The following is a 26,031-nucleotide window of genomic DNA, read 5'->3' on the forward strand; positions in this document are numbered from 1 at the left end:
TAAAAATAGTAATAATGTGAAATATATTTACAATTAAAAGTACATGTTATCTATGAAATTTATTTCTGTGATGTCAAAAGCTGAATTTTCAGTGTCACATGATCCTTCAGAAATCATTATAATATGCAGCAGTGAATCATCATTTTAGAATGACTTCTGAAGGATCATGTGACACTGAGTAATAATGCTGAAAATTCAGCTTTGACATCACAGGAATAAAATACATTTTACCATATATTATATTATATTAATTGAGGTTAATAATAATAAATAATTTATTTAATATATATATATATATATATATATATATATATATATATATATATATATATATATATATATATTAAAGTATTAAACAGTTCTTTAAAATTGTAATTATATTTCACAACAAGTGAAAGCCGTTTTTACTGATATCAAACTGATAATAAATATCAAATCAATGCATCATTAGAGACATCATAAGAGATTTCTTTAAAAAAAAAAAAAAACATAAAAGTCTTAATTACTTCAAACTTTTGACCGGTAGTGTATAATCAACAATAGTAAAGTCTGAAGTAATAACAAATTTCTAAAAAAAAAAAACACAAACACACACAGATAAAAGTGTATTTTAAATAGCCTAAGTAATTTTAAAGATAACATTGGATGGAATAAATTAAACCTTGAGCTAAAACTGGAATAAAGAAAACGAAAAATGAAAAACAATAACTTCCTGGTTGACAGACACAGTGGATCTGCCTAAGGGCTCTTGCACTTGCTGCTGCTCCTGCTGCTGCTGGCAGCGCTGGACGGCAGAGATCCTTGCGGGGACGTGACAGAGAGGCCCAATCCCAGATCCACGGTCTTCACTAGGGTGGACGGGACAGATTGGCTTCTGGCACTACTGCAGGCCGATAGATTTGATGATCTGATACGCATGTGGGGCAACATAAGACAACATGCCACATCATGCATATTTTTCTTGTATAAACAGTTACACTTGATTGGATATTGGATAAATGTCCTGTAATAGCAGCAGGCGTACTGTACACGTGGAATATACAGTAAATCGCAATAGTTGAAAGCATGATTTACCGATGTGAAGCAGAACTGCGGGCTGAGTTGATCTTTGAGCTCAGACGGCTGGATGGAGTGGAAGCAGGAGAGGGCAGAGTCAGACCAGCCTGCAATAAGGAACACACCCATTACAGTTCATTAATAGCTTATGAGTAATAATTAAATAATCTCAAAAGAATTTCTCTGATAATTCACCCCATTGTAGAAATGCACTACTGTTCAAACAATTGGGTTTGGTAAGTCTCTTATGCTCACTGGATTTATTGATCAAAAAACAGGGAAAAAAAGTAATATTGTGACATATTACTAAAATTCAAAATAACATTTGTATTTCTTAATGTATGGTAAACGGTCATTTATTCCTGAATTTTCAGTCTTCAGTGTCACATGATCCTTCAGAAATCATTCTAATATGCTGATTTGTTTCTGAAGAAACATTTATTTTTATTTTCAATGTTCAACCCCAAACTTTTAAACAGTAGTGTAGATGGAACATTTACAATGACTAAATGTTGCTTATGTATCATGATGGGTCATTTTTCCAGTCAAGCTGTACCTGCATAAAACGCATCTGTACTATAGATGCCAGGTCAGAATTCTCCTCGATGGCTTCTAGGAGCATCTTATTTACGCTTTTATTGAAGTCTCTAAGTTCTCGTAGCTCTATGTCGCGTTCCTCAAACGTCTTCTCTTTGGTCTTCTTAGCAGACCGAATTTCCCTCGTATGTTTGGCACACTGTTGAGACAAGAATAAGATGAGATTATGAGATCATTCGCTCTATCTGTCTTATATTGGATAATCACAATAATATGGGTATAATCAGTCATTACTGGCCATATATACATAATACATTACATATAAATATGTTCTAGTCATGACAACTAAAAAAAAACAAAAAAGGTGTTTGACATGGTAATGCATATGACAATGTTAATATGTTTGGTCATATCATATTAATATGTTAATAGATATGCTATGCTCTAGTACAAGACTTGCTACAGCTAATACACATATATAACATACATGAATTACCCGTAGCAGATCTATACAGGTGGAGCTGGGGAAGATGGAGGGTTTCTGAAAGAGTGCGGCAACTGCTTTAACAACTGCTGACTAAGTATTTGAAGGTTGAGCAGCGAGCTCATTGGCTGCTGATAATATAAATGAAATAAAATGCTAACAGAGATTGCCGGTAAAGGACCCATCAGCCCTGAGCCATGAGTTTCATGACAGAATCTTGTATAGGATAGATGTCGATATAGTTGATATAGTTAGTTGTCACACTTTTTACTTAGCCGTGCATGTTGTCAAACTGTATTGAGTAAGTTATCACGATGAAACCTGCCATTTAATAGCCTATTGTATTTTCTCTATTATTTTCCTGTTTACTACTGCAAAGCTGCTTTGAAACTTAATTACTAAAGAAAAGTCATTTGAGATTCTGTATGAATCTGAAAAGATAGAGCTGGATAATTGTAGGGTATGAGAGGGCGTATGTCAGACCTGTTTGGCGGCTCTATTGAGTTTCTCCTCCTGAGAGAGGATGTCTTTGTTGAGAGAGAGAACATGTGCTTGGTTCCTCTCAATGCTCTCTTTCTGATCGGCTTCCTCTTGAAGAAGACCCTCCAATGTCCTGGACATGCTCTGAAATGTGAAAAAAATGTGCCATCAATGATTTTATTTTATTCAAGCTGACCTATCAAATTAACAGGTTTTTACTTTTACAGAACATGTTTACAGAAACTTGTTACACCCAATGGGAATGAGGTTTTTCAAACAACTTTTGTGTAACCTAGTAACCTAAATATTAATGTGAAAGTACACACTTTGAATACTGTGTATTTCCACACTGTAAAAAAAAAAATCTTTTCATGATTTGTAATCACAACATTTTTTTCTTTTGTCAAATCAACTTAAATAATTTACGTAGTTCAGATAACATACCTGTAATAATTTGAGTTTCTGATGATTAAATCAATCTCCTTCAACTTTTTCCATTTCAATGAACTTAAAATTTTAAGGCAACCAGGTTACTTTACAGTGCATATGCTGGAATCAACTCGTAACACTTTACAGTTTTGATAACTCTTCACAGAAACACCTTTTCCATTGTTTGTGTTACACATATTATTACACATCCCTGTTAATATACTATTAGCAAGAACAATGTGAAACTATAACCAGCTTCAGTAAATAATGACACCACCCAGCTCACTGTAAAGAAAAATATTTTCATGATTTGTAATCATCACAACATTTTTTTTCTTTTATCAAATCAACTTAAATAATTTATGTAGTTCAGATAACATAATGTTTTAAGTTTCTGATGATTAAATCAATCTCCTTAATTGTATTAACTCAATTTTTCCATTTCAATGGCAACCAGGTTACTTCATTTTTTAGTTAAACCAACAATATTTTTTACAGTGTGGAAAATCTAACATTCCTGGTCACTAGTATGCTGGGATCAACGTCCTTAAAGGGAATTGCCATTTTTTTAATGGGTCACATGTTATGTAAATTGTTTAGGCACAAACTGAAAAAGGCCAGAACATGTCAGGATATTAAGGACCTTTTTAATTTACCATGTCTCTCCACATATGGTCTGCTCTTCACACTTGCGGAGTTCCCTGAAATCCATAATTGCCCGCGCATCCTTTACGAAAGCTAATCCTTCCATCTGAAAACTCTATTACCATTGCTGTCTTTATTTACTCTTCTCTCGTAAAAAAACAAACAAAAAAAGTAGTTGCTTTCCATAGTGATCATTGAATTTTAACTTTTTTCAACAAACCTGCTCCACCAAACTAACTGAAGGAATGACCCATTTAAAATTAAAACAAAACAACAACAAATCTTTCTAATTTTGATTAAATGAAAATTGTTTAGTTACATGATGCCTAATAGATCAATTTAACTACTGTTAAGAAAAATATGTCTGTATCATGAGAGATTATGCTTCGCATATTTATATCAAATTAGTTTTTGTCTTGAAAAATGTTTACGTCAACACATATTTACTTCAACATCCTCCTGCAGTTCTCGGATTTGCCGTTTCTTAAATTTGTATTTGTCCTCGGCTGCTCGTCTCTGCTCCTCCAGCTTGAGTTTCTCCTGGTGTGCGGGACCTACAGCGAGATGGTGCACTGCTCAGGTCACAACTAAATTATGTTTGATTATGTACACTGCAACATTACATAACTTGTTTTTATGGTATGGAAAATATTTTATTTAATAATATGTTCATTAAAGGAGTCTGGAATCGTTTAAAGCCCTTTGAACAGTTTGCAGTTTGCACTGAAACTGTCTTTTGGACCTTGAACCGTTTGGTTCCCATTGAAGTCCATTATATGGAGAAAAATCCTGGAATGTTTTCATCAAAAACCTTGATTTCTTTTCAACTGAAGAAAGAAAGACATGGATATCTTGGATGACATGGGGGTGAATAAATTATCAGCAAAAGTTTTTTGAAAAGTGAACTACTCCTTTAATATCAGTGTTGCTTGTGCATAGCTACAGCTGTTATTTTCCTCATACTTCAGGGAACCAAACAAACTTAACAAACCACTTTAAAATTAGAATCACATGGTGACATTAGTGGTGAAGAATGTTTTAAAAAGCTGGCGTAAGTGAAAGTGTAAGAGTATGACTATGTTTTGGAGTTTAACATAGAAATACTTACTGGACTCAGTGACTTTGTTCAAGGATTTGCGATAGGTTGTATTGGAGTTGCTGACAACTTGCAGGGTGTTCTCCAAAGCTTGGATCTCTTTCTCTGACTTGCGGATTTTGGCGTCCAAAACATCCCCCTGTCTCTGGAGTTCTTCTTTCTCTTGAGCTGCCTACAGAAAAAGTCCAGAGTTTATTAGATATTGTGGCATATATGGAGTTGTAATATTCATCAGATATAGAGAAAAATATGGAGCAGTCAGGAGTTGGGAATGCTTTGAATGCAAAAACCCAAGCCACACTTCTTTGTTTTTGATGAAACCGTATTTAATTTGAATGCTTTTGAAAGAAGTATCTTGTGTTTACCAAATGAACAATATACAGTAAAAACAGTCATATTGTGAAATAGTATTATACTTTAAAATAACTAACCCGTTTGAAAGTATTTTAAAGGGTTAGTTCACCCAAAAATGAAAATTCTGTCAGTATTTACTGACTCTCATGTTGTTCCAAACCTCTATGTGTTTATTTGTTCTGCTGAACACAAAGGAAGATATTTGGAAGAATGTTTTAATCAAACAGATCTCATTCCCCATTGACTACCATAGTATGTATTTTTTCCTACTATGGAAGTCAATGGGGAATGAGATCTGTCTGATTAAAACATTCTTCCAAATATCTTCCTTTGTGTTCAGCAGAACAAATAAACACATAGTAAATACTGACAGAATTTTCATTTTTGGGTGAACTAACCCTATAAAATGTAATTTATTCATGTGATAGTAAAGCTGAATTTTCAGCATCATTACTCCAGTCTCACATGATCCTTCAGAAATCTTTGTAATATGATGAATAATTTAGACTCAAGGAATATTTCACAGAATATAACAGAAACCACAATACAGTTTCTTTCAGGATTATTTGATGAAAATAGAATTCAAAAGAACAACATATATTTCAAATAGAAATATTTGTAACATTATAAATGTCTTTGTTGTCACTTGATATATTTATGCTTCCTTGTTGAATAAAAGTATGCATTTCTACAAAATCTTATTAAAACAGCATTATGTTACTTTTGAAATTTTGCTCTCAGGGTCCCCCTACAACTTTGGGAAGCAGTATTGTCTTCTACTACTGTCATAAAATCTGTCATGGTTACACTAGTGAATACACAACACACGTGCATTTGTTGACAAGCGATACCCCCGAACTGAAGAAGGAAGGAGTTCTCAAATCTTGGGCAGACTCCAGTGTTGCGTGTGAAATGTCTTCATCCCAGGTACATTGGCATATATTTCAGCATGTCATATGAATTAAGCTTTTTCATTCTAGGAATCTGATGCATGAAATAATTTTACTTATTTTCCTGTGATTCCACCTTGTGCTCAGTGCATCTAACTGGAGAAATAACCAATGTTATTAAAAATAGTGCTATATGATACCTTTATGATGAAGTAGGCCTGGGATTTATCCTCCTCTCCCTCTGGTGCGGCCATGGAAACAGTCAGGATCTCATACCTCTTCCTCATCTTGTCAATTTTGAACATTCTCTCGTTCACCGCATTACTGAGGCCATTTGTCACAACCAACAGAGTGCAGAAAAAGCTGAGTCAAATACTGCATATGACATCAGTGCAGATCAACTCATGTTATTCATTTATTGCTAGCGTGTTTATACCTGAGCCCTTGTCTCTCCTGTTCTGTGAGCTTGATCTGTTTAACGAGCATCTCTCGGTACACACAGATCTCCTCCTCTCTCTCTTTCATGGCCGTTTGAAGCTGTAGACGTCTCTTCTCCAGAGTCAGCACTCCATTTGCTCTGTCATACAGCAGGCCCCTCAGCCGCTGAACCTCCATCTTCAGGAGACCTTTCTCCACCATACTGTCCTGATGGAAGAAGACGGCGTTCACGCATGTTACTGCTGATATTTTAAAAATGCTTTGATAGATTACGTTATCCACAATAGAAAAATAATGTACTTCAAATTTGATAAGTTGCTCTGTTGAGTAAGTCATGATGGTAGGGAGGAAATTGTTGGATGGAAATTTCATTAAATGTGTTAACCCTATGATGGTCCTCGGTCACTTCTGACCTGACAGTTTCTGGTCTCATTGACTTCCATAGTATGAAAATATTATATATATACTATGGAAATCAATGAGACCAGAAACTGTCTGGTTACTGATATTCTTCTAAATATCAAAAAATCGGCTGAATACATTTGAAAACGGTAAAACCCAATTGTTTAACTCTGGGGGAGTGATAAAATGAGCCTACTTCCAAAAAAAGTGGAGTACCCCTTTAAGTCATTTAATATCTTTGGACAACTAACTTTCAGAACTGGGACAATCATTGCATACTTGCATTCAGGGCTCAAGTCTTGAGTACCCGGTCACAAATATTATCAGGCCCATAACTCTTAGTAACTCTAACTGAAGAAAAATGCAAAATGAGAAATTAATAATGGTTGAGTGTTTGAATTACTGTGGGCTGGTACAGATACCAGGTACATTTATCAGTCATGGACAATCAATACCTGTTTATTGAGCCTGATTTTTTTCTGTTCTTTATCAGAGATGTCGAAGAAGAGTTCCAGCTCCTGGATCTTGGACGTCAGATCTCTCTTCTCTGCTTCGCTCTTCTCTGCGTCTTTCTTAATGCAGCGGATATCATCCTGAGAAGATATGCACCATTAAAAACATACAGACACAGGTCCAAAAACAGGTCATGTTCCACCCCCAAATCAAAAGAATATACAGTATATGCTACTGGTCAAGTTTTGGGTTGGTACGATTTTTTAAAATGTTTTTGGAATAAGTCTTAACAAGGATGCATTTTCTTTCATGAAAAAAGCTGTAAAGACTGTAATATTGTGAAATTGTTATCTGTATAATATCTGTTTTCTATTTGAATATACTGTATTTTAAATGCAATTTATTGACATAAATAATGTCACTAAAAAAAAAGTACTGACCCCATACTTATATATATATATATATATATATATATATATATATATATATATCAGTAATAATTAATTATTATGAATGAATTAATTAATAAAATTGTAATAAAAATATTAGAAATTGTGAAGAATTTAGACAATTGTTAAACAAAGGTGCAATGCAAAAAACATGTTAATGTTCCTAAAATAGGTTTAATCAGCTTTAAATAATATATAATTTCATGGCCTTTCAGAGCTCTGAGTAATCAATATAACAGCACAGACACACACTCTCACCTGGAGTTTCTTCAGCTGTGTGTTGAGTGTGGCGGCCGTCTTCTTCTTCTCCTCTAGAGCTTCAGCCAGATCAGAAGCCCTCTTCTCCAGAGCTTCCTTCTCCTTTGTGTTCACCTTCCCCTGCAAGTGTAAAGTCTTCCTCTCCAGCATCTGGATCTGAAAGTCCTAGACCAAACAAAAGAACGACACTCCAGTCATCTGTCAGCTTCTAGAAAACAACCCTCCGCTTGCATGCTGACGGATTCAATTAGATGATACAGTATCTATTTGTTCTCTTGCCTGGTTGGAGATGATCGTCTGCTGTTTGAGAGAGGTCTGGTCCAGTTTCCTGAGTCTGCTTTCCAGGCTGGAGAGAGTGGCCCGGGTGGCGCCGATCTCAGCTGTGATGTTCTTCTCTTTTTCACGCAGCCCTTGCAACTCCTGACTCTTCCTGAACATGAGATCTCTCTGCCGGAGCAGCTGAGCATCGATCTCCTACACAATTAATGCTTTATTAAACCAAGTACAGACACATGATAATAACTTACATTAACAAGTCAATCACAAACAGGCTTAAAAAAATCATTAAAAAATAATCATTTTAAATAATATAGGTATGGGTTGATATTGGAAATGTAATTGTGGATTAATCAATTGTACTTTTACATTTAACGCTCACTTTGTTGATATTTTAATAACACTAATAATTTATTAGCACTAGTGGTTAAATGTGATCTTTAGTACATATCTAAATGAATATCCATTTTCCATACTGTGCATTATAATGCTGTAATTTCATTTTAGTTTGTAGTGTTTTATTAACTAACTGACAAAATAGCACAGAATTGTAATATCAGGTATTAAATAACAGTAAATCGTGTCTTAGTTTTCCGAAAATGTGGACCAGGGTTACTATAGTTACTATACAACTATTAAAAACAGTTTTAATAATTGAATAATAATTGAAATAATTAATAAACTATTATGAAAGGCTCACTAAACAAAACTTAACTAAAAATGAATTAAACCTAAATAAAGATATTTTAAAAATAATAAAAAATGACAAAATAAGTAAATAAAATGAAAATTAAAAATGAAAGCTAACTCAAAAATTAATAAAACTATAATAGTATATAAATGATACTAAAATAATACTTTTGTGGACTTTACAGTAAGATAATTCTCCTCCTGGACACTGAGTGATCAATACATGTATTAACATTTCTGAACATTTCTGAAACTAGACTAATACTAAAAAATGTGTGTGTGTATATATATATATATATATATATATATATTGTTACAATGGAGGCTCCCGCTCTGTCTCCTCTCCGCCACCAGAGGGAGCCTTCCCCGGAATATTGATCATTGGCTTTAAACTCAAATTCCCATCATGCCTCATACCTGGGACTGATTGCGAATCACACCTGCACTGCATTTGCACACACCCATAAAAGCCACCTTCACACACCACACCAGTGCGAAGTCTTGATTTGCCCCAGTGAGCATTTCTGAGTGGTTATACCCTGATTCTGGTTTTGGACAGTTTGACTCTTCTTCGATTGTTATCTGCCTGGCCTGAACTCGGACTGTTTACGGATTACGATTATTACTGCCTGCCCTGATCTCTGCCTGTCCTCTGGTTTATCCTGTTGTCTTATCTACATTGCTCTGTCTGCCACAAGAGAATGGCATCCAGCCCCATCTGATTTGCAAAACAGAAGATGCCTGATGCCCAGATTGCCTGTGAAGTCAAAAAGAGTCAGAGAAGTCAAACTCACTTTAATATTCTGTTCCTGTTCTTTGTGCAGTTTCTCCATCTGTGCTGCTTGCTCTTCACCATCCAGCACTGCCTCCTTCACCACCAGCAGCTTCTCCTTCAGAGCAGCAATATGCAGCTTTACCTCTTCAAGCCTATAACAAAAGAACTATATCACTACAATGAATTGGATATTTGCTATGAATGTGCTGTGAACTATAAGACTGGGCAGTCGTCTGAGAGAAGAAAAAGCATCACTTTGCTGTTTCGTTCTGAATGTTCTTTTTCATGCTGGTTAGCTGAGATCTGGTGGTCTCCACATCTGTGACTGTTCGTTCTAAAGTTCCCTTCAGAACCTCCACCTGAGAGCAAAACGCCACATTAGCATTTGATTAACAGGAAAAAATCCCTATCCTTACAAAGACGTACTGCAGCTGTACCATAGTACAGTAATGGTATAATACCATGGTACCATGGTATAGCTAATGTCCATGATAACCATATTAATCTACTGTCGTATAAACTTAGCAATCCAATGTTTTTGAAAAACAAAAATAAATATTTTGTTAAGGTACCAAAACAGCCTTAGTATGATGGGACTATAACAGTGGATCTCAACATTTTTGACTTTAAATTGATAGTTGAAAATGATTCACCCTTAGCCGTAAAGGGATACTCCACTTTTTTGGAAATAGGCTCATTTTACAACTCCCCCAGAGTTAAACAATTGGGTTTTACCGTTTTCGAATGTATTCAGACGATTTTCTGATATTTAGAAGAATATCAGTTACCAGACAGTTTCTGGTCTCACTATGGAAGTCAATGGGACCAGAAACTGTCTGATACTGATATTCTTCTAAATATCAGAAAATCGTCTGAATGGATTCGAAAATGGTAAAACCCAACTGTTTAACTCTGGGGGAGTTGTAAAATTAGTCTATTTCTAAAAAAAGTGGAGTATCCCTTTAAGGTTGTTCTAAACCTGTATGGGATTCTTTCTTCTGAACACAAAAGAAGATATTTTTGAAGAATATGGGTAATCAAAAGCTGCTGGACCCCATTGCCTTAAAAAATAACTATGGAAGTCAATGGGGACCAGAAAATGTCTGGTTACCAACTATCTTCTCTAAAAAAACTCAAACAGGTTTAGAAGAACTTGAGGGTGAGTAAATTATGGATTTTTATTTTTGGGGGGACTTTTTTCTTGTTTTAAATCATTTTAAGTAATCTTGAAGCCCCTCTGGAATTTTGCTAAGGCCCTCTAGTCGTGAGATCCACAGTACTAGATCCTTTCCACCTCACGGTGGATCCTAACCATTCATGCGCCTTTTATCATGGTGGACTTTGATCGGCCTCACAGGTTTGAGGACAGAGGAGTGAAGAAGCGAGAAGCACCCCAATGATGGTAAGCTGTCGTGGACTCACCTCATCCTGCAGACGTCTATCGTTCCTCTCCTCTTCCTGGAGATTCTGTCTGAGTCGAAGCGCCTGACGTTCAGCCGTGCCTATATTCCTCTCCAGCTCTTTATTGTTCTCTATCTCACGCTCCATGAAGTCCTTCCTCTCCTTGACCAAATCATTCTTCTCTCTTATCGTTTGGTTCACCTCCGCTTGCAGCTAGAAGATCGAGTAATTTACAATCAAAGTTGGATAAACCATTTTCAGAATTAAATGGTAGATATAGTTATTAATTATTAAGAAAATTGCAATGTATATGTTTGCATCTATAGAAACGCTGTGCATTTAATGACGTCTTAGTATTAAAATAGCGCCATCTTCAGGTTACCATGGCACACTGCTGTATCTCCTGGTCTCTTTTCCTTATTTGTTCAATGGTGTTCTCCCACTGGTCGATTATCTCTTGTCTCTCAGCGTGAGCCTGACGAAAGCTCTCGGATGTCTTGTCCAAAGCGATCTGGATCCCAAAATACAAGTGCATTTGCAAAGACCAAAGCCTATAAGAATGATGGCATGCTCAAAGCATAAAAATGTCCTCAGACGACTAAGAAATGTGAGGGAGCACAGAGTAATATCCGTCACCTGTGCTGTAACCGACTCAGTGATTTCACTGTTCAAGGTCTTTCTCTTCTGGTTGGCGTCAAGAGTCAACTTCTCAATGTTCAGTGTCAGCTCCTGATTCAAAAGACAGCAGATATTATATCAACCAAGACTTGGCAGGTATTCTATTCTGCATACTGCTTTTCAAGAATTTCTAAAATACTTGCCATACAAGTGAGTAAATCTCTTGAAAAATGTCGAATTGTGATAATATTCAAATTAAAATATGATATTAGTGTCATTAAATTAAACCATAAACATTAAAATGAACTAAAATAAAATAAATTAAATATATTTATAAAAAACACATTTTATTTAAGCTAGTTGCCAAGGCAACATTTATCATTTTCATTTATTTTAAGTTGAAGTACTAAAATAAAGTAACTAAATTAACAAAAATTCAAAAATAAAACTTAATAAAACTAAATATAGACATATTTTTTTTTAAAATAAAAACTAAGAAAAGTGTCAAAAAGACAAGAGAATGTGATTTTAAATATTAACAAATACTAGGGCTGGCAAACGATTAATCACATCCAAAATAAAAGTTTGTGTTTACATAATATATGTGGGTGGACTGTGTATAACTATTTTGTATATATATAAATACACACACATGCTTGTATATATTTAAGAAATATTTTCATGTATATACTGTATATATATAATTTAATTTATATTATATACATAAATAATTTTTTTTTTCTTACTGTAAATATAAATGCATGTGTGTGTATTTATATAATACAAAATAATTATACACAGTGCACCCACATATATTATGTAAACACAAACTTTTATTTTGGATGCGATTAATCGCGATTAATCAATGATACTAAAATAATGCTTATAGATTCTATACAATTAATGATAGCAATTTTAATTTATTTTAATTAAATATTTGAAATTAAATACATTACAACTAAAGCTTATTGTGACAATATTAACTTTTACAATTAAGCACATTTTCCCTTAAATTATAACTATCGTAGTGTACAAATTAAAGATCATCTGGTCCTTGGCAATGGTCAATCAACTGTGCTCACTTGTTCGTTAAGCGTGAGATATGATACAAACATGTTCTTGGCAGGACTTGTGAGATTCACCTAGGCACTTTGTGTTAGTTGGCAGTCTCACACTTTTGGTTTAACAGTTGAGAGCTGCAAATGCATTCAACCCTTTAAAGCATTATGTTATATCTGCTTGAAGTGAATAAAGCAGTGACACTTTGTGCAAGCCAACCTTTTACATTTTCCTTATGACAGTTCAGTATTGGCTTTCAAAGTGACCCAACTCAAACAGCTGGAACTACAAACTCACTCGAATCCTGCTTTCATCTTGCTTGGCGTACTTGATGATGGCCATGAAGTCTTCATCCTTGTGTGCTGATTCCTGCAGCCAGGCCTCCAGGGTCTGCTGGTCCCAGTTCAGCTGACTCTTCAGTTCCTCAAGCTTCTGAGTGGCTTTAAAGATGTTGTTCTGTGCAAATATTGGCAGTATTTAAAAAGATTTTAGTATTTAAAAAGTTCAGTTTCTGATAGCTGCATTTATGAATGTTCAGCATCATTACTCCTTTCTTTCTTGTCCTTCAGAAATCATTTTCATTGGCTGGTTTTCAGCTCAGGAAACATTTCTGACTATCATCAAAGTTAAAAACAGTTGTGCTGTTTAAAGGGGTAGGAGATTAGTTTTTAAACACATTTGTTGTTATGCTGGTTGAAAGTGTTGTCACATCCTGACTGCAATCACTAAATTAAGTGGTCTAAATATATATGTATATACTAGCTTATGCTAGCTTCAAAGCTAGCTCGCTATTGCTTGCCTCTTTGAAAATTGCCTACCCTACCTTTAGTATTTTAGGGAAAACTTTTTTTCTGGATCTTTGATGAACAGAAAGCTCAAAAGAGCATAAAACATCTTATAACCTTATAAATGTGTCACTTTTGATGAATTTAATGGGTGCTTGTTGGATTACTTTCTTTTTTTAAAAAAATCTTAATGACCCCAGACTTTTGAACTGTAGTTTGTGTAAACGTGTTTATAGGCATTATTCGCGGCAGCGCCATCTTTGATTTTTAATGAGAATGAAAGTGAGGCTGAGGGATAGACTTGCATCTCTTCAATGGGCTGTACTGTTATTTAATGTGTTTTCGGATTGTTCCGCTCATGAAACACTGGAAAAATATCTTTCCAAGAAATGTCAGTTGACAAAAAACTCCCGACAATGTAAGCTGTGGAAATTTGTAAGTAATCTAGGAGCTTTATTCCGCTTTTTACAGCGGATGCCATTGGAAACAAGGTAAGTCTATCCCTCACAGCATCACTTTCATACCTGTCATGGCGCTGCTCTGAATAAGGTCTATACATTTGTAGTTTGTGAGACACCAATGAATGAGTTTGTTTATGGTTGCTTTGAGACTGTTTATGCATAAGCATAGGTCATGCAATATGGATGAGGTTGTGGATCGGCCGTAACCTCTTGTGCGTTCTTCTTCTCATTCAGTGTTTTCAGTTGATTCTCCAGCTCAGTGATCTCCTGCTTCAAGCGGCCTGTCTCTCTCTCCGCCAGCGCTCTCAAATGCTCCTCAGATTGAGTCTCCTTCTCTCTGGCTTTGCACAAAGCCTAAACACATCATGCGAACAATCCCGTTCAAGCATTACACATTTAGCCTTAGTTCAAAACCAGAAAATACAGGAAGAATCAACTTCCACTACTGCCATTATCTCATAAGTTACCTGAGTGTGAGAAAGCTCTTGGTTTAGATTTTTGAGATGTTCAGTCAAAGCATTTATAACATCTTTGCATTTATTCAGTTTGTTCTCGATATTTAATTTCTCCTTTTGTTTCATTTGAAGCTGTAGAGAGAAGAATAAATTAAGAAAACGAAATTTAGGTACACACACCTCTTAAAATCGTTTTTTCAGACACGTTATTTAGCATACACTTATTACTCACCTCCTCCTGTAATGCTTTATTCTCTGCATTTGCTACAGGGAGGGCGAAACCCGCGTCCCAACCAACTTCTGCTAACAAGAGATCGTTAGACATTTTGCTCTGTTTCAGAGACGTTCAGTAACAAAACACACGTAAAAAGGCTTTATCAGACGTTTACAAACGCATTGGCTTATCGTTGTGTTCACAACAGTCGTTTCATAGCAACAACGCTAAGATGTGCCGCATTCAACCTACAGGTGTCGCCAAACGCTCCTCTATCGAGAAGTACAGCAGAATTACAGTTTTTCTCGATACATTTGCCCACATCACATTTTCAAAACAGTTAACACATAAAACTAAAGCTCAATGGCCAAAATGACTCATTTTGTTAGCAAAATGCTCTAACACTCACAAAACATTAAAAACATACAAGCAAATATTTCCATCAAACACCACAACTTGGTCAAATTAATTGATTCTTTCAATCAATATACACAATGGACAACAAAATACAGCCATCAATATGAAATGATAATTTACAAACTCAAATGGATTCTGGAAAAGACAAGCTACCACCAAAGGAAACTTATGGGTGGAAATACCTTAAATATATATATATATATATATATATATATATATATATATATATATATATATATATATATATATATATATATATATATATATATATATATATATATATGTGTGTGTGTGTGTGTGTGTGTGTGTGTGTGTGTGTGTGTGTGTGTGTGTGCGCGCGTGCGCGTGCGTGTGCGTGTGTGTGTGTGTGTGTGATAGTTGATGTGACGTGGCTTTTTCACTGTCACAGAAGATAAAAATAATTTATTTCACATTTTCTTCATTTAGAATATTGTAAATAGTTAAGCATTTTCTTGTTTTACATGAATTTGTTTTTTTACTGTATCAGAAAGACCCCATTCAAGGTCATGTGACTGAAGACCGCTATGAAGCTCATGAGCAGTGTGCACATAGTAAGTATTTCTCTCAGAATTTATCAAATATTTAACTATGTTTTCAGACCACTGCGTTGTTAAGGTTTTTTTTTTTTTTTTTTTTTTTTTTTTTTTTTTTTTGTCCTTTGGTGTTACACGCCTAAATTTAATTTTTTTGATTCAAATTTGTATTTTTAACAGCAGGACTATGTAATATTATGCAAATGTATCATGCAAATTACTAATGACAGTTCAGCTAGCATTAGCCTAGTTATTAACATGCCACAAAAGCTCAAATGTCCTTTGGTGTGACAGGAAATGTCCTTCGGCCAGGACACAGATGTCACACAATAGGACAAGACCTCCTTATGAAGCTATTAAAACAAATAGATAAAGTTTGTTAACATTCTTTTCAATCTTTTTTGACCAGTTTTGATCATTTTAAATTCAATAATGACTTAAATTTGAATGTTAATTGCCGTTCTTTGGAGACTACATAAAATGTTCTGAAGTGTTACTAAAACAACTATAATGTATAATGTAACAACTATAAACAAATATAAAGTTCATACAGTGCTACTGCTTATAATGCTATTTAACTTTTTTAGAACAAAAAAAAAAAAAAAAAAAAAACTGAGGGAGAGATGAGTGCTAAAGAGGGGACCAGCCAGTATAGGGAGCAAATTTCAAAGGATCCTAAGAGAACGACTGAGAAAGTAAAACAAACTGAATGTTTCCATATACTTTATATAGCCTACATCTTAAAATAATTCAGGGATCTTGCTGAGTGACTGAATGACAGCTTATTATTCAGTATCAGAATAGACCTGTGTGAGGTTCAGGTTCAACAAAATAAGCTTGTTATTACAGAGTAATAATCTATATTGTGTTTTATAAGAAATTGACAAATGGCTACATTTGTTGGGAAAACACAGTCATGAGTTCATAATTGAGTACTCATTAATTTCTCTGTTGTTCCATTCATGTATCATTATTTCAAACAGATATCATGAAAAGAAGGCTCTAAGGGAATTGGAAATTTCATTTTTACTTATGCAATGGATTTTATTTTCATGTCAGAAGCCAAGTTCTCATACACTTGTCAATCGAGTTATCGATTAAAGTTCGATTAAAAAAAACCTCATGCAAATAAAGCTGGTGAAAGTGTGTTTCCATCCAACGGCTTTAAACCGAATAAAAACCTGCGTGCGTAATGACGTCACCTGCTGTTTTGCGATCAAATTGGTGTATCGATTTGGTTTGAGACATTTTACGGTGTTTCCATTCTTTTTCGCTCTGAATCGCTCAACATTCAAGCACGCATTTGCGAACAAAGTTTTTCCACCAAATGGATTGCGCCATAATAACGTTTCCATCAGCATTTATCGCATTAACCGTATTTCGATCAAGATAAAATCCAGACCGAACGATTTCGAAATCAAAATGATCGATTTCATTTGAGTCGATATTCATGAAATTCAATCGAATTTTACTGTTTCCATAATGCATTTTCATTCGATTTCACTTTATTCATGTTAAAATATGTGGATGGAAACATAGGAACAGTTACTGTTTAACTGATGAACAATTACATTGTCACAGTATTGTTTTACAGTAAAATGGAATTTTACTGTATTTCTCAAAGATATTATATGCATCAATGTTTCCTTATTGATGGATCAATACGTGTCATTACTTTCTTTTGCACAGTTTATATTGCAGAAAAATAAAAACAATTATCCTCCTTTACAATTGTTACTATACAGTTTTTCTCGATTGTTTACACACATTTCATGCAAGTATGCCTCATACTCTCAGAACTCTACACACAAATCTAAAAACAGACACAATCGGCAAAACCCATAGTGCAAAATGAAACTTTACATTCAAAAATTTTTTATTTCTTCTCAAAATGTTATTTTGTTTTCAAATGACACACAAACCATTATATGAATAGACATTTACAAGAACCAGATGAACACTGATGTGCTCAATGTAAAACACTATGATCAATGGAAAACACTTCTTCTCCATTCATCATAATGACTTGGGCCTTGGGTTCAGTGTTCCACAGACATTACATACATAAGTGTGTTGTAAATATTTGAGAATATTGTTTTTATACCCAGAACACACAAATACACGGTAACAATATATTTTATTTTTCCCACTAAAACAATGGGAGATCACACATTTCATACACCCCAACCAACACAATAGAGTGGTCTACATAAAAAAACAACAGAAAAAAATGTGTATGCTGTTACAGTAAAAAAAAAAAGAATATATATGCTGCATCCTCTCTTCGGTTTTGGTATTTTATGCTAAAGCTCTGATTGCTAATTGTAAAATTGTGTGAAGTGTTTGCCCATGTGACGAGTCAGTGTGAATATTTGAATGGCAATGTGTTTTCTTTGTGAAAACAAGAGATTTTCTGCATGGAAATTGTGCCAAATGCAGAGAATTTGTGTGTAGTGTTTTGAAAAAAGTGTGTTTTAGAACTGCAATTTGAGTGTAAAGCAGGAATTGTGCTTGTAGTTCAGTAGGATTGGCTCAGGGGGTTGGTGAATGAGTTACATGTTGTGGTCATTGTGTCTCAAGTACCAGAATTTGTGTGTAAACAATTGAGAAAATCTGTAACTTTGGGCCAGCTCATCACCATGGCAACGCATCTTATGAAAGCGTAAACTCATTTTCTCACTTTGTAGCGAGTAAGGAGTACAGACAGCAATCGGTGTTTTTGCAGTTGTTGATAGCTTTTTTTTTTGTCGAGTTCATTATGGGACAGCGACAATTTCGTAGAGTGGGAGTTGAGGAAGGAGGAGGAGGTGAGTGTGTGCGCGGGATAAATCCCCCAACACTGACACCCACCGACCACAAGGCGGAGCTGCATCCTCGGCCTGACGAGACGCCTGTGGGTGTGGGCATCGATGAGGGAGGCGGGCAAGAGAGAAAGCAGAAAGGAACAGAGAAACCAAAGAAAAACAGGCAGAAAAAGAGGGCATTTCGGAGGTTTTCCTCTGTTTTCTTTTTTTCCTCTCGCCCCAAGTCCACCAAAGCTCAGGATGAGCAGGTGGAGCAGTGTGAGGTGGACCAGGACACTGATGAAGCCCCATCCAGGAGGTGTACTGATGGTAAATGACAAACTTTCTTAATTATTTACACACAATATAAAAAACCCACATTACACATTATGAAAAGGCAGATACATTACTTTATTCCACGATATGATGAATGTTTGGCGCTTTCATCAGACGCGTTGCCATGGTGATGAGCTGGCCCAAAGTTAACTTCCGTTCTGTTTGTTTATTAGTGTTTACTGGTTTATATGGCATTGACTACAAATGCAGTGAAAGTTAAGGTGATGAGCAGGTTGTTGAGCTGTGGAGTGCAACCTGAACTTGGGAGCAAACGCACTTTTTAAAGATAAAAATGTCAAGGTTTCCTATGAGGGAGACGGCGGTAAACAGCGTATGTTTATCTGATAGTGATAACCGGTACAGTGTTTCCATTTAATAGTGGCAGCCCACCACATTATCAGCGCTGACCGCCACATATTGATGATTTCCATGTTTTTAACAATTTAAGATGGGGAAAGTCAGTCGTAATTGACTGGAGAGTTGCGTGCAGCGCATCTCTCTCTCTCTCTCTCTCTCTCTCTCTCTCTCTCTCTCTCTCTCTCTCTCTCTCTCTCTCTCTCTCTCTCTCTCTCTCTTAAGTTTGGGCCAGATGAATGCACATGCGCAGTACCGTTTGTTTATGTTGTCACTGCTGAAAGCGTCTATAATATAGTTTCAAGAAGTGACGGATGATATGATTTAAAACAAGCTTATGGTTGATATTCCTCTCTTTAGATCAGACTTCTTTACAGGACATCATCTGTTCTGTAGAGGATAATGATCATCAGGCACCTTCTTCCAGTAGTCCTGAAGTCCCCTCCACTGCCAAAAACCAGCAAGTGGTGGACGTCAAGCCTCAAGATCCAAGTCCAGCCAGTTCATCATCAGGTGACACTGGATCACATCTGCTGAGACAGCTGGACTGTGACAAGATCGTGAGGGCAGAGGGTGAGTTTACTGCCAGTTTACGCTCTGACATAAAATATGACACACACACACACACACACTTACATACTCTTTCTGAAAGTTAGGCTAATATGTATAAAGGAAATCATATGCTTTAAATAATGATGCCATTTCCACTGTAAGGTTTTTTTTTTTTGTATTTCACTTAAATAGTAATGTGACAAATGAATTTTTAAAAGTACAAATACCGGTATTACAAATATATTTCCAGATGAACATTTAATCAAAAATGTCTTTATTAAACAGTAAACAAATAAAAATAATTCTGTTTTAATAGATCACATTTGCTGGAAATATGCCATTGGCAAGAAATTGGGGGAAGGATCATTTGGCTCTGTCTTTGAAGGGACCCGTTGCAAGGACGGCCTCATGGTTGCTGTGAAATTCACAGCGAAGACAGGGAAAGAGCCATACATCAGCCTTGTACGTAGACTGTGCTCTCTATATGTTTGCAATTTATAACATTTTAATGTAAATCACAGAGTAAAAATAGATAGACAGAGAAACCATTCCTATATCAAATAATAATAAAAACTGTCATTCTTCTAGCCTGACCATCCCAGACCAGTTCCACTTGAGGTGGCCCTGACAGTAATGGCCAATCAAGGCCCATGCTGTCGCCACATAATAAAGTTGCTGGACTGGCAGGACCATCTCGACCAGTACACTATGGTCTTAGAAAGACCCTCTCCCTGCATGGACATGCACGGCTTTTGGCTGCGTTCCAGAGGCCGCTTCAGTGAGAAACTGGCTCGTCATTTCATGCGGCAGGTGATCGTGGCTGCTGCCCTGTGCTGCTCTAGGGGTGTTCTGCATCGGGACATCAAAATGCAGAACCTCCTAGTCAACACAAAGACCCTGGTGGTTAAATTGATTGATTTTGGCTGCGGAGACATCATGAAATGCTCATCCTACGAAAACTATGCTGGTATGTGTTATCTTTAAAACATATATTTTAGGATTTAAACTCTAGTGACCAGTTATGCTATGTCTTAATCAGACATCACACAGTGAGATATTAACAATACACTTACAAAACTCTCAAGGAATGGTCAATATTAATATTATTTTTGTTGACTAAAATAAATTAAAAAAAAGCTAGCTTACACATGTGACAAACTCTTATCTCCAGGCACGGCAGTCTATTGCCCCCCAGAGTTCTTCAAGAAGGGCGAGTACTTTGGGAAGCAGGCAACGGTGTGGTCGCTGGGGGTCCTGCTGTTTGCCATGATCAGTTGCCGTTTCCCAGACAGCAGAGATTTCGTTTTGATGGACCGTGATGTCTGGTTCCAGTCGGGCTTCTCAAATGGTTAGTGCAAAAAAGATGTTCTTTTGGATAATGCAAGAATCTTTCCCATTTTTACAGCTCAGAGAGCAAGTGTAAAGTTGAAGGAAATAATTAGACAACTCTCAATCTTTCTGCACAGAATGCTGTCGCTTTATCCAAGGTTGCCTGAAGAGCGACCCAAAGCAGAGACTCCATTTGGATGAGATGCTCTTCCATGACTGGTTCAAGGTACAGAGTCTAAAACAAGCTAAAATGATTTTGAAGATATATATTTATATTGGCCCATTTTGGGGCTTTTTATCTGAATATGGACATCAGCTTCTTTACATTACCATTCAGTACCTGCTGTAACTCAATCCTTATACATGGAACAGATGTATTTTTATACCTTATGAAAAATGTTTTCTAATTGTGTTTCAGGTCATCGAGGAGAGACGGAGAGATGGATCTCTCCAGCCTCAGCGTCTTGCGGGGCTGGCAGGCCTTGGTTGCGCCTGGCGCCTTGGCTTGAGGTGGTTTTAGCGTCTTGCGGTTCTGCCTCCATCTCTCCAGCCTCAGCGTCTTGCGGGGCTGGCAGGCCTCGGTTGCGTCTGGCACCTTGGCTTGAGGTGGTAGTTTTTGCGTCTTGCGGAACTACTTGCCTAGGGATGTGTGTATATTGTATATAGTTCGTTTAGTTTTACTTAGTTAAGTTAGCCCCTCCATCTCTCCAGCTTCAGCGTCTTGCTGGGCTGGCAGGCCTCGGTTGCGTCTGGCGCCTTGGTTTGAGGTGGTAGTTTTTGCGTCTTGCAGAACTACTTGCCTAGGGATGTGTGTATATTGTAAATAGTTCGTTTAGTTTTACTTAGTTAAGTTAGCCCCTCCATCTCTCCAGCTTCAGCGTCTTGCTGGGCTGGCAGGCCTCGGTTGCGTCTGGCACCTTGGCTTGAGGTGGTAGTTTTTGCGTCTTGCGGAAGTACTTGCCTAGGGATGTGTGTATATTGTAAATAGTTCGTTTAGTTTTACTTAGTTAAGTTAGCCCCTCGATCTCTCCAGCCCAAGCGTCTTGCGGGGCTGGCAGGCCTCGGTTGCGTCTGGTGCCTTGGCTTAGTTTTGGCGTCTTGCGGACACATTGGTGTCTCACAGTGGATTCGAACCCGGGTCTCTCACACCAAAGGCATGTGTCTTATCCACTGCACTATTACCACCCCGCATTTCTCAGCTGCCTTGGGCCCAGAGATCCTGTCAGAGATGCTCCAGAATTCTCAGTGAAGACAGCCATAAAGCTTCCCGTCTCTGCTGCTCTAAAACCTGCTGAGGCTCCACAGAATCACTGTGAAGGTTCATTCTGCTGCAACTCCAGTCCCTGCTACAGTTTTAGAGCTCCGTGTCAAAGAAGCTCAGGTTGTTAAGCTTCCCAGAGGTTCCTGACATGACTACAAAGTTTCCTCCTTATGGTGCAGAGGTTCATGCCACAGTTGGCAAAGAAGTTCCAGCTCCACTTGCTGGTTTTCGGCAGTGGGGGGGACTTCAGGACTACTGGAAGGAGGTTCCTGACTCCTATATACACCTGTTTACCACATTAAAAACAAAATGTTTCTGAAAATGTCTTGTTTTATCAGGGAAACATTTCCCTATTATGCTTCAGTTCTAGACATTAAGCCTCTCATTTTACCCAGACTGATCTAATGAAATGGCGTATGTATGACACGCCAATTCGTATTTCCATTTTTGGCGGGCTATCAACACGCATAATTGCTTTTCAGCATGTTTATGAACGCCGTTGACTTAACGTTACATTACTGTATAAATATATGACCAAGCCCAACCCCATCACTAAACCTACGCGTCACTGGGGTTAATGCCATTTATGAGTCTTCCCCTACCATCCTAGGAAAAAAATATCGCTCCCTAGATGTAGATCTACATTTTGCTTTGTTTCGATCGGACATTTAACAGCGTGTACATACATGCGAGATCATTCAGACATTTAACGACATAGACATACACGCAGATAGCTTAAAATGCGTATAGATACCGCGCCACTTGACTTGAAAGTGGCGTGTATGTTTACGCAAAAGTCATGATGTCATGTTGTTTACCAGTTTCACCAGGTAAGTAATGCGAGGTAAGTGACTTCTCAAAGTAGAGTTACACTATAAGGACCTCCATTTAATATTTGAAGCTCAAAGTATCTGCATGTGATTCACCTGCAGACAAGGTCCAAACGCCAAATTTGACTTTGGGGAGGAGATAAAGCTGGGTTACCTGATAGTGGCAGATACCTTTATGAAACTCTATATATAAAATATTGATATACATGAAATTTGATAAATAACAAATTCAAATGGAAGACATACAACCCTAAACAAAATGTTTCAACTTGCATATGGTACAACTTACCTCAATGGGAAATTACCATTAGAAGATGTGCTTTTCCATGTTATAACCCCCTTGGAGATCGCAGACAGTCATAATGTAAAAATAAATTATTTTAACTCTTTTGCCTTTCTTTTGCCAGTCTTGTTAACTTCTCTATCAGTCTATTGACCATTTTTTACATTTGCTAATTATTCCAGTTTAACTCATTTGGGTTAATATTTTGCAGTAATTTCAAATAAAATTTATGTTTTTACATAATCTGAGTCTGAATTTATTACACATACAATACAAAATTTTCTTTGAGGAATCTTTTGATTAAGAGGAAGAATAAAATGGGCATGTTGAAGTAGATGGACCTCGTGAGGAAGTATAAAGGTCTGGAGAGTCAAAACTGCTGTGTCATAAGGGCGTCCCATACGCATAACACTCATTCTGGTATGTACAATGCTATGGGTCAGGGTCTGTGACTGTCATCCAGGGCCTGAAATTAACTTTTTCGCCCACCGGCCACTGTGGCAGGTGGATTTAAAAATTCACCTGCCACTGAGACTTTTTACCAGCCACCTTTTTTTTTTGCCTCATATTTTGCCTCAAAAATGGCTGGTAAAAAGAACAATATTGTGAAATTTCTGGGGGTTTTTTTCCTTCACCTTTATAGAAAGGTGAAAAAAACCCATGAATTTCACAATATTGTTCTTTCACTTTCACAAGAATACACATTTAAGTTCTCTCAAGTAATAATAATAACTCTAAGAACATACATTTTTTAAAATCTTTTTATTCATTGATTTTGACACTCACTCAACATATATAGTATAGGCTATATAGTATATACTCAACAGATAGACCTACCGCAGCTCGTATGTAAACAAATCACACGCGGCTGTGTTGATTGCTGATTTAGTCACGTAGACAGATCCTGACAGCTTTTAGTTACAGCGTTCAGGAACCGTTAACTATTAACTAAATTAATATTGTTATTACTGGTAAAGTTACCGGGTACCGGGTATTTTCTCACTGGTTCCCAACTCCCAACACACATCTGTGCAACTCTCATTGTACTGTCGGCTACATCAGCGTTACATTATCTCATCCCATCTCACCAACAGTTTAATACTCGCACATCCAAACATAGTCAGAAAAGGGCCTCGTCTTCTTCTGATCGCATGAACGTTACGAAAAAGTCGCTGTCATAAATCAGCCGCTCACGAACCTTGCCATTGCCGCCAATTGTCCACTTTGTATTCATCTTTTTGTTGGTTGTTTGTTTCAGCTGGCCTCTTTACCCCAGTAATGTGCCGCCACATTTTAGCTAAAGTCAAACGCAATGGCAGACTTAGTTGAAATGTAAAAATCCTTATGAATCACTCAATTCTCATTGGCTACCTGCCAATGTGGCAGGTAGATTGACAGTGTTACCCGCCAATAGAAAAATTCACCCGCATTTGGCAGGTGGTCGGGTGTTAATTTCAGGCCCTGCTGTCATCATATAGTAATTGGCATGTCTACATTAATGGGTGTCTACGCCTGCGTGCCTGGAGTGAGGACAGTCGGGCGCCTGTTAGTGTAAAGCCTAGTTCACACTACGTGATTTTAAGCCCGATTTGCACATCGTTGAGTCGCCGACAAGTCAGGGTGTTATCGCGTGCAAATCGCGGGCGATTAGCAGACGATTAACGCTCGCCAATCAGTTAGTGTGAAAGAGCCAACAACGCATCAAAGACAGCTCGCAGACACCTCGCAGACAGGTCACCGAGCTCAGAAAAATATCTAGCATGCTAGATATCCCGCGCAGTCGCGCGACTCAATCTCAGTGATGTCATGAGTACAGCCAATCATAGCAACGCATGGGTTGAGGACACCAGGTAAATCTTACTTTTTCTTTTTGCATTTTTTTTCTCAGAGCAGATCGTCGAGCAAACAGTGTGCAGCACTAGTTTCTGTCTGACGTCCATATTCGCGTGTTGTGTTCTTCTCTGCAGTTTCGCGTCATTTCTGGTTCGTTTTATTGCGTGGTTTTTCGTTACAAAACATGGTTTCTAGACCAGATAGAATCGTGTTGTTGTCAACTCGTTATTTGGTTGATTATTTTCAGGATTTAGACCGTATTATAGTACTGAAACAGCTCTCATTGAGTCACAAATGATATGCTCTTATCATCCGATCGTGGTTCTCTATGTAGTGCGTTGTTAACTCGTGTAGTGAGTTACCTCCTGTTGTGGATCAATCACGTTGTGTTGTGTGGTGTGAACAGCTAAACAACTTGAACACTCATGATTTCACTGAGAGCAAGTCATGTAGTGTGAACTGCACAGTTCAGCCCGACATTTTAAAATCATGTAGTGTGAACTAGGCATAAGGTAGCAGGAGCTGCAGAGAGATGCATATGGGTGGAGCAGTAAATTAGGCAGCTGTCAAACTGTGATCATATCATTAACAATTAATAAGTGCTTTAGTAAAAAGGGATAAAATAATCAGCTTAATCAACTTTATCAATTGTTCATTTGAGTGATCTCCAGAGTCCTTGCAATAGAGGGCAACAGTCTGGTTCTGGAAGTAAAAACTGTCGATGGCGATAACTTAAATGTTTGCGAACTTTGGCGGAATCTTAAAAAACAGCCCTACTGTAAGCAACAACATTG

General features: G+C 37.0%; 2 protein-coding genes across 2 annotated transcripts; one reads left to right on the forward strand and one right to left on the reverse strand.

The window, feature by feature from the left end:
• Positions 1-339: 339 nt before the first annotated feature.
• ccdc39 (coiled-coil domain 39 molecular ruler complex subunit) lies at positions 340-14,930 on the reverse strand. Its single transcript, XM_039661179.2, has 20 exons — positions 14,724-14,930; positions 14,504-14,623; positions 14,244-14,390; positions 13,088-13,246; positions 11,750-11,842; positions 11,496-11,624; positions 11,135-11,326; positions 9,968-10,071; positions 9,732-9,864; positions 8,251-8,445; positions 7,972-8,136; positions 7,267-7,404; positions 6,408-6,616; positions 6,172-6,295; positions 4,740-4,899; positions 4,079-4,185; positions 2,561-2,701; positions 1,613-1,792; positions 1,075-1,163; positions 340-907 (listed from the first exon to the last, which is right to left on the reverse strand). Exons 1-20 carry the CDS (start codon positions 14,814-14,816, stop codon positions 739-741), a joined length of 2,847 nt encoding a protein of 948 aa, XP_039517113.2. The 5' UTR covers positions 14,817-14,930; the 3' UTR covers positions 340-738.
• A 3,504-nt stretch (positions 14,931-18,434) lies between these two features.
• Positions 18,435-23,647, forward strand: LOC120471390 (serine/threonine-protein kinase pim-2). Its single transcript, XM_039661204.2, has 7 exons — positions 18,435-18,789; positions 19,510-19,722; positions 20,018-20,163; positions 20,290-20,668; positions 20,873-21,049; positions 21,168-21,256; positions 21,449-23,647. Exons 1-7 carry the CDS (start codon positions 18,435-18,437, stop codon positions 21,548-21,550), a joined length of 1,461 nt encoding a protein of 486 aa, XP_039517138.2. The 3' UTR covers positions 21,551-23,647.
• The last annotated feature ends 2,384 nt before the right edge of the window (positions 23,648-26,031 follow it).

This window comes from Pimephales promelas, chromosome 5 (genome assembly GCF_988280905.1).
Source record: "Pimephales promelas chromosome 5, fPimPro1.hap1.1, whole genome shotgun sequence".
NCBI classification, from domain to species: Eukaryota; Metazoa; Chordata; class Actinopteri; order Cypriniformes; family Leuciscidae; genus Pimephales; species Pimephales promelas.

Bases quoted from the DNA above. Each gene is read 5' to 3' on its own strand.
- ccdc39 (XM_039661179.2), bottom strand. From the start codon at position 14,816: ATGTCTAACGATCTCTTGTTAGCAGAAGTTGGTTGGGACGCGGGTTTC. The intron at 10,072-11,134 runs GTGAGTCCACGA...TTTTGCTCTCAG, and splicing joins ATAGACGTCTGCAGGATGAG to GTGGAGGTTCTGAAGGGAAC. The intron at 7,405-7,971 runs GTGAGAGTGTGT...ATATCTTCTCAG, and splicing joins CACAGCTGAAGAAACTCCAG to GATGATATCCGCTGCATTAA.
- LOC120471390 (XM_039661204.2), top strand. From the start codon at position 18,435: ATGGGACAGCGACAATTTCGTAGAGTGGGAGTTGAGGAAGGAGGAGGA. The intron at 19,723-20,017 runs GTGAGTTTACTG...CTGTTTTAATAG, and splicing joins CAAGATCGTGAGGGCAGAGG to ATCACATTTGCTGGAAATAT. The intron at 21,257-21,448 runs GTACAGAGTCTA...ATTGTGTTTCAG, and splicing joins TCTTCCATGACTGGTTCAAG to GTCATCGAGGAGAGACGGAG.